This window comes from Benincasa hispida, chromosome 4 (genome assembly GCF_009727055.1).
Source record: "Benincasa hispida cultivar B227 chromosome 4, ASM972705v1, whole genome shotgun sequence".
NCBI classification, from domain to species: Eukaryota; Viridiplantae; Streptophyta; class Magnoliopsida; order Cucurbitales; family Cucurbitaceae; genus Benincasa; species Benincasa hispida.
In genome coordinates this window covers 10,526,623-10,539,165 of record NC_052352.1, presented here as the reverse complement: position 1 = coordinate 10,539,165, position 12,543 = coordinate 10,526,623, and the positions used below count along the sequence as shown (strand labels likewise).

The 12,543-nt window shown below is 29.2% G+C and overlaps 1 protein-coding gene across 1 annotated transcript; it reads right to left on the bottom strand.

Annotated features, from left to right (window-relative positions):
- Positions 1-7,318: 7,318 nt before the first annotated feature.
- LOC120076675 (adenine phosphoribosyltransferase 3-like) lies at positions 7,319-10,644 on the bottom strand. Its single transcript, XM_039030569.1, has 7 exons — positions 10,338-10,644; positions 9,932-10,039; positions 9,671-9,781; positions 9,477-9,569; positions 8,737-8,886; positions 7,940-7,998; positions 7,319-7,763 (listed from the first exon to the last, which is right to left on the bottom strand). The coding sequence occupies exons 1-7, from the start codon at positions 10,534-10,536 to the stop codon at positions 7,707-7,709; spliced, it is 777 nt and encodes a 258-aa protein (XP_038886497.1). The 5' UTR covers positions 10,537-10,644; the 3' UTR covers positions 7,319-7,706.
- Between the last annotated feature and the right edge of the window lie 1,899 nt (positions 10,645-12,543).

The window sequence follows — 12,543 nt, the reverse complement described above, 5'->3', positions numbered from 1 at the left end:
TCTGCGTGAGTCATTGTAGTGGTCGTGTATTACAGATCAGTAATACACTGTAAACTGATTAACTTATTAATATTTGTGGATTATCTTTCCAGGCACACTGCCTTCCAGGTGTAGGTGAATTTTACCAAACTGGTTTACCAACTTCTGTGTGTCTTTATCTATTTACTTGTTATTGGTATCTTTTGTTACAGTTGTTGTCTATGCTTTTCATTTAACATCCGTAATTTGAGTAACGAGTCGCTAACACTTTTTCAGGTATCTTAAGTTTAGGGTTTAGGGTTTAAGTTATACTACCACGTTTTATAAATTTAAAGAAATCGTCGTTGATTGGTATATATATTTAAAGATCAGTAGGAGTAAATTTATAATTCTTGTTTTGTATGTTGAACATTTTGCTTGTTAGTAATGACTTTAGTTTATCATGTCAAACCAAAGAATTTCTCTCTAAGAACTCTGAAATGAAATATATGAGATGCATCCTATGTGATTGGAATTGAAATATCTCATGATTGAGCATATGGATGGTTAAGGTTGTCTCAAAAGCATATATTAATAAAGTTTTAGAGAGATTTAAGATGAATAAATGCTCTTCTAGGATAGTTCCAATTTAGAAGGGAGATAAGTTTAGTCTCATGCAAAGTCTAAATGATGAATTGGAACAAAATCAAATGGAAATCATTCCTTATGCTTCTATTATCGGAAGCTTAATGTATGCACAAACTTGTACCAGACTAGACATTATTTTTGTTGTCAATATGTCGGACAAGTATCAAAGTAATCCAAGAATGAATATTTGGAAAGTTACAAAGAATGTGTTAAGGTATCAACAAGGAATGGAGGATGCTAACTTACCGAACATCTGATCTTCTCGAGGTGATTGGATATTCAGATTCAAACTTTGCCAGGTATGCAGATACATGAAAAATCCACATTTGGGTATTTGTTCCTATTATGTGGAGGAGCAATCTCATGGAAGAGTGCGAAATAGTTTATCATTGTTGCATCCACTATGAAAGTTAAATTTGTAGCATGCTTTGAGATTACAGTTCATGTATGATTTATGGTTGTGGTACTTTATTTCAGGACTTGGAATTGTCGATAGTATTGCGAAGATGTTGAAAATTTATTGTGATAATTCCAAAGTAGTCTTCTTCTCTAAAATCGACAAGTATTCTAAAGATTCTAAATAAATGAAATTAAATACTTTGTTGTTAAAGAAGATGTTCAGAAACAAAGGGTATCAATCGAGCACATTAGCACTCAATTTATGATTGTGGATTCACTTACTAAAGGATTGCCACCAAAGACATTTAATGAACTTGTCAAATGTATGAACATTAGTGGAGACCATTATTGATATTATGATTATGTGATTTGACTCTTCGAGCTTATTTATTTATTGTTTCTGATTTTATCTTACAATCATGTTTCTTATGATTTGTATATACATAAATGAATTACGTAAATTAAATAGGACACTATCTTTAATAAAGACACTTATTGTTTAACCATTATTGATTATCTTTATTATAGACCATGTTAGATGAAGAACTAATTTTGTGATTCATGGAAGGGAGTACATTAATGCAATGATGTATGACCGCCATGATATTTTAGTAGTTTCTTTGACTTGACATTAATATCATGATATGAAGATAATTTTTTGTTATCTTCTCTATGCATTACGTTTATGAGCTTATGTGGCAAATAATGTCAAATGGGCCAAGTGGGAGAATGTTAGATTTTATTTAAATTTAATATTGTCGTTAATGTGACTCATATGTATTATTTGCTATTTTATCTTTTAGGACTAGTATTTTATTGGACCAATTAAGTAAAAGATAATTCCAATTTAATAAAGATAATTCCCTAATTAAATAACTTGATGGGCGATGTCTATATAAAGATGAAACCCTGAGATTTGTCATCTCTCTGTTTTTTTAAGTGGTTCTTTTCTTCTCATCAAGAAACCTAATTAAGTTCTAAAGGAAGGACAAGAGATAGAAACACAATCCTTTAGAAAACCATTATCATAGATCAAGGTATGTTATTTTAATTTATATTATTTGTGAAAATCATCTTGTTCTAAGCTCTTAACATTTATTATCTTATACAATATTAAGATTTTATTATACAATCATGAAATTAAAACTTACAAGAACAACAAATAAAGGAAAGTCCTTGAGTTAAAAAAACATCTCACGGGAAAATAGATTTAATTCATTTTGAGCCAAGCATAAGACATATTCTTTCATTCAAATAAGTACCAAGACAAATTAAAAGCATAGTCTAACGAAATGTCAAGCGCCATGGAGAGATAATGTTGCAATCTAAAAAATATGCATTAAATGAGAGATTTTGATTAATTATACCGTTGTAATATTATGATTATCAAATGGAGTTTTAGCTAATAATTTTTAGTTTTCATATCATAAACGGTTATGGTTATCAAATGGTTCATTTATTTTTCAATATTTAAGAGTTTATTATAACAATAATTTTATAAGTTTGGAAAGGTAGTAGATAATTTGAAAGTTTGATGGTGTGTGATTATAACCACCTTTGTAATTCAAGTGTGGGCTTTGGGAATTTTTTTTTTTTTTCCTCAAATGGAAGCATTTGAAATTATATTTGTATTAAAGAAAACAATAAACCAATATGTCCATGAATTAAACGGTACCTTTACATAAATAGTTTAAAGTAAATAGGGTGAAATTCTATGATACTTTGAATATTGAGAGTCATTATATAATTTAAACTACAAACTAAAAATAGTATCGATTAAAAACTTAAATTTGAATTGATTTAGACACTTTAGAAAGATTTCATTTTATAATTTGTTAATAAATCTTCTTTAAATACATAGATTATGTATTTTTAAAGAGATATAGTAGCGATTTTTTAGATATAATAGCGATTTTTTCTTTGATATGAATTATTTTTCATTTTCTCTTTTTTCTCTATCTTTTGACTTATTTAAGAATAATGATGTCATAAATTTTTTATACTTTACAAGATCTTGGAATAATACTACTTTTATTGGGTGATTTTGAGTCAATCTTTAATGGTATAAAGTGAACAAATGGTGTGTTGATTCAATTAAAAAAATTTAGAATTTAAATTGATGTCATTATGAATTTGATATTTAACTAATAGTTACAAAAGTTTGAGAGTATAAATTGATTTTTTTTTCTTTAAATATAACAAAAATAGGATAATATAAATCAAACTCAAATTGAACCCACCTAAGAAAAGTCACACTCATGCCATAGTTAAACAAGAAAAGTCAATGATATTTATAGAATATGTGCTGTGAAATCTCTCAATTATAAATGTTTCTTGAGAATCGATTTTATTATTGTCGTTGCTAATTATTTCATAGAAAATCATTTTCAAAAGAAGTTTTTTAAATAATATTTTTTAAGAGCCAACAATTTATCATTATTTAATAAAATATTTTAGATTATTTTTAAATCAACTATTTCATAATTTGTCAAAATATAATTTTTAAACCATTTTCTTATCCTAACCACTTATTTTTTTAAAAACAATAATAATAACTATATTATTTTCATTTTTAAAGGAAAAAAACCTAGGTGTAGCTATTATCAATGAAAAATTGTCATGTGACAATTTTTTTTAAAAAAAAACATTAGATTAATATTGATTTTTAAGGTAAATATCAATTTATATCCCTGAACTTTGGGTGTTTGTATCAATTTTAATTGATTTTTGGGTTGTATCAATTTTAATTCTGAACTTTGGGAGTTGTATCAATTTAAACGTTAAACTAATAATTGTATCAATTTATACCCTAAACTTTTACAAGTTTATCAATTTAAACCCTGAACATGTGATTGGATCAACTTAAACCCTCCATTATGTTTTATTTGGATACACTTATGAATATTTAAGGTTTAAATTGATATATTCATGAAAGTTTAAAATGTCTAAATTGATACAATTATGAAAGTTGTGAGTTTAAATTAATACAATTACTAATTTGGAGTTTAAATTGATACAACTCCCAAAACTTAGGATTAAAATTGATATAACTCCTAAAGTATAGGGGTTTAAATTGATACAATTCTTAGTTTAAATCGATACAATTCCCAAAGTTTAGGGGTATAGATTAATATTTGCCCTAATTTTTACTATCTTACAAAAGGAAACATGATATAGATGTGACTTAAGTTACCTAATCATTATCTTTTTTAAATCCACACATGTGATGAAATATTCAACTAAGTTTGTCTTCAACTGTTCAATATATTATCTTTACTCAAGAAAAAAAAATCAAAAATTTTCCTTTTTCTTTTTCTTAAGAAAATTATAAAAGAATTCAAAAGTGTGCGAAGGATTTGGCACCAAATATATTATTGGCAAATTATAAATTTAATTCTTAAACTTTCGTCCTTAAATTTCTAAAAAGTAAATTGAATATGTTGTTTAACCTACTAATATTTCATTGATTTTATGTACAAAGTTACCTTTTATATTAGATTTCAAATAATAATAATAAGATGATTTTATACTTAATTATACAAAACATAATTATTAGCATATATAACGACATATTAAAAGTAAATTGAATATATTGCTAGAATACTAAAAAAAAATTGGAATATATTTCAATGTGTTTTCTACTTTGAAAATTTTTCATTTTTTAAACTTTTAAATAATTATTAGCATATATAACGACATTTATAACTAAATTTCAACTATATTAAATATTAAAATCATTATTATCATTCACTTCATCTCAAATGATTTAATTGATATTATTTAGAACATCTCAATAAAATTCATTTATATACCTTCAGCTACCATATCAATTTACATAAATATTCATATAAATGATGTCATGTATTCATTTTAATTTTTACACCGTGGTTATCACACCAATTTTTATTCATTTTAATAGAAAATCTGTAAATGTTCTTTCCAAACAATTTTCAGAGTTTTTTTTATTAAAATGAAACTTTTTAAAGTTTAAAAATAATATTAAGCATAACTTAATGTTTAAAAATAGAGTATAATTTAGACTTTAGCCTACATAAAATATGAAATAAACAGGTAAGTTTTGTAAATTACAATTTTACCGATGCTTGAACTATTATAATCAATCCTTTTTTTTACATATACTCCACAACAATTTTTTTTAGTATTTGAGCAATATATTTTTATTATTCAAATCACATATTCTTATATCATACATACAAACGAATAAAATTTTGAATCTAATATTCAAATGAGATATAAATTTTTAGGTTAGAGTTTTGATTCTCCTATCCTACACGAAAAAAATTGAAAATATTTTTTATTAAATCAAATTAAGGATGATATATAAAGTTAAGAATATATCTCTTATAAAAAGTTAGAAATTACTCGTTGTTGAAAAAATTTCCATTGAGCAGTGGGTAAAAAAAATTTGTCAAACCTAAGTGACAGACAATCACCCGTGTATAAAATTAAAGAATCTCAATTAATTTATAAATAGCATTCCTCATGCATGCTTTGGACTTCCAACACATACATATATTTCTCTGTTTTTTTAAATTGCAATGTTGTAATTTTCTTATTTAAAAAAATAATCATTAATTAAAGCTACGGTATTTCAAAATAATAATAATAATAATAATACGCCAGGTGTGCATTAATTGACATTTGAATTATCTTATGTTTGTAAATCGTTTAAAATAACGTATAACACTTTATTTTAGGATAATTTAATTTTATTAATAAGTTGTCCCTGATTATTAAAAAATGATATGGGCATGGAAGAAAGTTGAATAAATATTATTATAATTTTTTTAAAAATGTATTAATTGTTAATTGCATACCTAAATTATTCCTCTATGTTAATTAATGGTTTTTTTAATGATATGGGCATGGAAAAAAACTATATGAAGATAATATCATGGCTCTTATTTGTTTTTGTTTTAGAGAAAGGCTCAGATTTGTTAACTTTTTAGAGAGCGTCTGGGGAAGGGTTATCATCAAAATATAATAATCACCTCTTACTACAGTAAAAAATATTTCAAAACCAATTAGCTACCGTTAACATTATTTCAAAACTCTCATTTGCTAAAGTATTTATTATTTACTCTTTACTACAGTTTTTACTATTTTACATTTATCACTTTTTTATTATTTGTTAAAGTGTTTACTATTTTCTTCTCAAACTAAAATAGTTTACACCTCAAACACATACTATTATAACCCAAACTAAAATAATCTACACCCCAACGTAAAGTATCATAATCCAACTATAATAACCTAAAACTATAATAACTACCCCAAATATCTCCTTAGTGTTTTTATTTGATTTTGGATCACTTGAAAACGACAGAAGAGAAAGTTATGAAACACGTCCATGTCATTTATAACATTTATAACATTTTACATGTAGGATAAAAGTAATCGAATGTTGAGTTTTTAGTCGAAGTAGAATAATTTCAAAGTTAACTATGAATGCAATAGAAGTACTTTAGAAGATAAAATAGAAATTACCTTATCCATTATGAGCATTTTGCATAGTTTAATTGAATAAACTGGGAGACTCACGTATATTATATATAAGAGACATTAAAAAGGTTTAAAATACTATTTTCGTCACTTTTAATTTTAAACTTGTTCAATTTTAATACACATACTTTCAAATATCCATTTTTAGTCTAGTATTTTCTAAATCCCCTTTTGATTTTTTTTCAAGAACTTTTTATTGCTTATTTACATTTTTAATATAAATTTGGAAAATATGCTCTCATATTGTATTTTATTGTATGACAATTTTGACCAATTTTGACCAAAGGTTAAAAATCACTTTTAGTCCCTCAACTTTTATAAAAGTAACAAATTGGTCCCTAAAGTTTAGTTTATAACAATTTAATCCATATACTTTAAATTTTATAACAATTTAATTCCTGAACTTTACTATGTAAAAAAAATTTAGTCCATGTACTTTAAAATTTGTAACAATTTAATTCCTAATATAAAAATTAATGATAAAGTTACATAAATGAATCGTTACACTAATTAGGGATACAATATCTTTGCAAAATATAAAATCTACATCATAAAACATTAAAAATTGACATGATTTTGATATTAAAAAAAATTACATGAGTAATTAAATTGTTACAATTTTTAAAATACAAAGATTAAATTGTTATATATTATAATTCAAGTACCAAATTGTTACAAAATTAAAAGTAAATGGATTAAATTATAACTTTTAACAAACTTCGATAAAAACTAGATGAATTGGACAAAGTCCAACATAATAAGGCACATTCAGAAAAAGGCATACAAAAACTAATGTTGCATTGGGATGTGGGGGTAGTAGGCATTTTTATTGGATATAAAAACTAATAAACTGGAAAATAAAGAAGTTTCTGCAAATATTCAAAATTAACTTCAACCATCTCTCTTTTTCCTTCCCATCTTCAACAGCTAGGCAGAAATGAGAAAGCAGAACAAATACATTACCACCACAGAATAATCAAAAGCTAATACAGTCCCTACAGACCTTTTTTTCTTCTATTGTTTAATCTCTTCAACTCTCAAACTAATACCAACCCTTTTATTTCTAGCCAGACTCTCCGCTTCAAAATTATGTAACACTTTGAAACTTCGACTTTTAGCAGTGATACAATCTCAGTATCATCATTTCCAAACATGGCATATGCATAAAAAGGCTACGATCATCCCACTGCATTAACTAGAACGAATAGAGGTTTGCCTCCCAATCGTTCACGGCCCTGATAAAATACCAAAGGAAAAATGGCAGAAGTTCATTTCAAATTTCCAAGACTACAGAAATGAGAATCAAAATCACTTCATAAACATAAAACTAGACAAAAGCCATGGGAAGATCTGTAACTAGCATGCATAGTAAAAGGTTCTGATTTGTTCTCAGATTTTTGCAAATGCATACCTTTAGTCCATCCAGCTCGATCACACATGCACACTCGACCACCTCAACGCCAACTCGCTCTGTCGTTTGCAGTTCACAACCAATTAATATAAACAAACACAAGATTATGAAAAGATCATGCTCATTAAGAAAAAAAAAGAGAAGGATCCATCTACAGAGCAGCCACAAAGGGTTGAGTCTAACAAAGAATTATCATTTCTCAGCAGATTCTTAGTAACTTTAAGTTATGAAACTGTTCAAATTTTGTTTAGAAACTGCAGAATGATAGTTCCCGAAATCTTATATTCACTATTTTGGCAAAAGCCAATGGAGATCGAGATCTCCCCCTTCTCCACAATGCCCAAAAGAACTACAAAACAAATATGCCAAAAGATGAAAACGATACCCTCCGCTCACTGCCTATAAAAGGATTGTTCCCTAACTAACAGAATCATAAAGGGCCCTACACAATCAGGAAAACACTAACAAAATGCTCACGCCCACATAACAACTTTTATTCCTTACTCATTACATCATTTTGCTTACTCCCTTTCTCTTTCCTATTTCTCTGGGTATATACCCTTGTAATCCAGAGTCTATCACAGCACTCATAATTGAATTGGCCAGATTCAAAGAATAATCTGAGGCCTATAACTTAGCAAGTTTTGGATACCACAGCCAAGATAGGCAGTGTCATTGTGCAAAAAACCGAGAGAAAACAAAGATGCTTCATTGTTTTATTTAGCTGGTCAGTGCATGTTCAACTAATAAGTAATATATCACTGAAACAAAAAACATCGGCTTTAAAAGTACCCTACCAAGTAGCCTTATTGCTGCACACAAGGTTCCCCCAGTTGCAATGAGATCATCTATCACAAGAGCACGTTCTCCAGCTTCAACAGCTCCTACATGCATCTCAATTTTATCGGTTCCATACTCTAAAGAGTACTCTTCTGAAATGACTTCACCTGTGAAAATCATCAAATGAATGCATTTCAGATACAGAATCATGATTTTACATTATTTGAAGATGAAAGAAACATGTTAATCCAACACAATAGCCCAGACTCTACTAATATCAAGTTTCCTAAGACCCGATTACATAACCAATTCATTTTTAGTTTTTGGGTTTTGAAAAAATGTGCTTGTTTTCTCCCAATTTCTTTACAATAGTTTTCATCTTTCGTAGGAAATTTTTGAATTCATAGTCAAAATTCAAAAACAAAAACTACTCTTATTGGTTTTATAAACGTGGCTTGGATTTCAAAACCAAAATACAAACCAAAGGGTTATCAAACTATGCCTAAGTGATCAAGATACAGGAATAAATTTGAACATCGATTAAAACTTGAAGTTTCTTCATCGGAAATGAGATTAACCATCGAAGACATGCAGATTGCTCACTTCTTTACCATCGGATTATAGATAGCAAACTTCAAATGTAATAGCATGTGCTTGAAGAATTTTTGTCAGATGCAGAAACATTATGCTCGGTAGCTGAAACTATACATAGATACAGAAGGGTAAAAACAAAGGTGAGTCCAGCACAAAATTGTACCAGGCAACTTCTTGGGTTTTCTCATGGGAACAAATTTTGCACCAATAGCCAGAGCTATCGGAGGGCCAAAAATGAAACCCCTCGCCTCAATTCCTGCAGAACAAAAAAGATCAATCAATGGTTCAAACTTCATGTTAAACCACAAAATAACTACCCGTCCTGATGTAAATGATCCTTTTGAAGCTAGAATTTACCAGCAACGACAGAGATATTCTTCCCTCTGTACCTCTCCACGAACAAATCGATAGCGTCCTTGAAGGCCTTTGTATCAAGAAGCAAAGTTGTAATGTCCTGAAACAAAATCCCTACCCAAAAGAAGAAGAGGGTGTTGTTTATTCAAAGAAATTTGCAACAAAAGAATCTGTTCGGCTCAAAACTCAATACCAAACAATACCCCATCTCAGCCTAGAAATGGCCATTCGAGGTTCTCGAGGTTCCAATGAAAAGATGAGTACCTGGTTTAGGAAAATCTGGGATAACTCGAATGGCCTTGGAGATTTTGGCTATGCGTGGGTCTTGTTCATCGGTTGACGCCATTTCTTGATCCGGCACCGTCTCCCTCACTGCCAAGCAGCCGCCGGACAGTCGATCAACACAGTTTCACGGAGGTAAAACCAGAGAGAGAGCGAGGGGCAGCGGCCAATACGGAAAGCAAAAGCATAGGTTTAATTTATTATTTATTGTACAAAAAGTTGGGGGGAGAGATCGTTTCACAATCACAACAGAGAATCCAAATGACCAAAATGCCCCGCCATTATAAAAATTCTTACCCCCGTTACCAGAATTCCCGCACACAGTAGTTCAATTTTGACCTGTGTCGACGAATATTGACTAACACAAGAGATCGGAAATTCGAATTACCATTGCATCGCAGAGGCGAAAACGAAGATCGATGCTGTGGAAAGAGAGTCAAATGTGTACGACACGACGAGCAAGCGCCGCCGACGGCTGTTGACGAAGAAGCGATCCGTCGACGAGGAGTGAAGACGGCGGTGGTCCTGTAGTGCGACTGTGACGGCGAAAGAGAGAGTGAAGAACTGAGATTGAAGACTGCTTTCATCGCCGGCTCTGATCTCAATTAGAAACCAAAACGAAATAAGGAGAAAAAATTTGTAATAATTGTTGATAAATTCTGGAGGGCAATTTGGTTCGAAGAAATTTGGGGGTCTTTCGAGTGTAAGCCACGTGGAGAGTGAGAAAGTTAAAAAAATATAAAAGTGGAGGGTTTTTCTTTCGGTAAGTTGTCAACTAGCACGTTCCTTTAGAACCCGTTAAAATAGTTTTTTCCTTTTTTTTTTTTTTTTTTTTTTTTTTTTTTTTTTTCTTTCCAACTTAGATTCACTATCAAGATTTGTATAAAAAGTTAGTTTTTTTAATTTATATTGAAACTATCGGTTCTTCTGAAATTTTTGGTAGAATCTTGACAAGGATAATAATCGAGATTCACATCATTTTTTCAAATCTTTCTAATTTATAAACCAATTACATACTTTTTTTCAAATCTTTCTAATTAGTAAACCAATTTGAAAATGAAAACATAAACGGACATAAGATTTATTTGAAAAGAACATAGGAAAATTTTGAAAAGATGTAAGAGTTGGTATAAATTTGGAAAGATTGCATAATATTTAAAAAATAATGAGGATGTAGATGTTCATTCCGGACAAAACTTCATCGAGAAAACTTGGTCTTAGTGTTCATTTGGACCAAAATTGTATTGAGAAAACCCAAATATAATATTTTGTTATAGTGTTACTATGAAAATATTATAAAATTAGAATTGGTAACATTTTATACTAATGGTAATAATTATTTGTCATTAGTGTTTGATGTCAAAATACACCTGGATGCCATAAAAATGTGATCATAGAAAAAAAAAATTCTTCTTAAAGCTCATCATAAATGAATGTAATTAAGGCTCAAAAATTTTAAATCAATATATTAGATATGACATTTTTCTATATTTCGGATATGCTCCTGCAGTAGAAATATCAAGAGAATATTTTAAAAGCATTATGCACTCATTTAAACAAGTTATTGATAAAAAGTCATAAATCTCGACTAACTAAAACAACCGTTCCTTGAAGTGAATGTTGTGAATGTTAATAATTGTGGTCGAGGTCGTGGTTGCAGTGGAGGTCGTGATCGTGGCAGAGGAAGAAATAATTATTATTTTTGTGATGTTTGTTTAAATCATTCAAATTTCAAAAGAACCACACAACATAATGATCATAAAGGAAAAGTTCCACAAGATAAGAGTTCAAAAAGTATTGAAAATAAATGCTTTTAATGTGGAATGATTGGGTATTGGTAAGTACCTATCGTACATCAAAACACTTAGTTGATCTCTATTAATAGGGTTGACAAAAATCTTCGCGAAATCGAGTCCCCGAAGGTACCCGCTCCGATCAGGGCGAGGAAACCCCGATTTGACCAAGGACAGTGTCAAACCGGGGACCCAACAGGGATGGGGAGCATATCCCTGCTCTGTCCTTGACCTTGACCCCGCCCCGAATACATATATAACAGTAACTTTAAGTTTAAGCCACTATTTTTATTATTTTTTTTTATTTTATTTTATAATAGTGTTATATATATATAACAGTAGCTTCATTTTTTTTACTTTTTTTTTCATAATATAATTAATTTTAACCTTTTATTAAATTTTAAAATAAAGAAATGTTAAATTATTTTTTATTTTTAAATTAAATAAATAAAATTAATAATAAAATTAACTTGTTACCTAAAAAGTGTATCATTTCAATAGAAATACAAAAAAATTGATTTTAAATAAAAAAAAATAAAAAGAAAAACTAATGAGCGGGAATTTTTTCCTGCGGGGACCCGATCTCCGAATAGGGATTCCCCGACCCCGACTCCTCAAAATGGGGAATGGGACAAGGACGAGGACTAAAAATCCCACAGGGACAGGGACGGGGAGTACATCCCTGACTCCGTCCCGCCCCATTGTCAACTCTATCTATCATGCATTCTTGAAGGAAAATGAGAAAAATGTGGAAGTAAATTTTGCATACCAGGATAATAACTTACTTGACCCATCCCATAT

What these genes read in the sequence shown, in the direction of transcription:
- LOC120076675 (XM_039030569.1), bottom strand. Translation starts at nt 10,536, where the DNA reads ATGAAAGCAGTCTTCAATCTCAGTTCTTCACTCTCTCTTTCGCCGTCA. An exon ending in CCCAGATTTTCCTAAACCAG is followed by an intron (nt 9,782 to 9,931) that starts GTACTCATCTTT and finishes TCTTTTGGGTAG; the next exon opens with GGATTTTGTTTCAGGACATT. An exon ending in AAAACCCAAGAAGTTGCCTG is followed by an intron (nt 8,887 to 9,476) that starts GTACAATTTTGT and finishes TGATTTTCACAG; the next exon opens with GTGAAGTCATTTCAGAAGAG.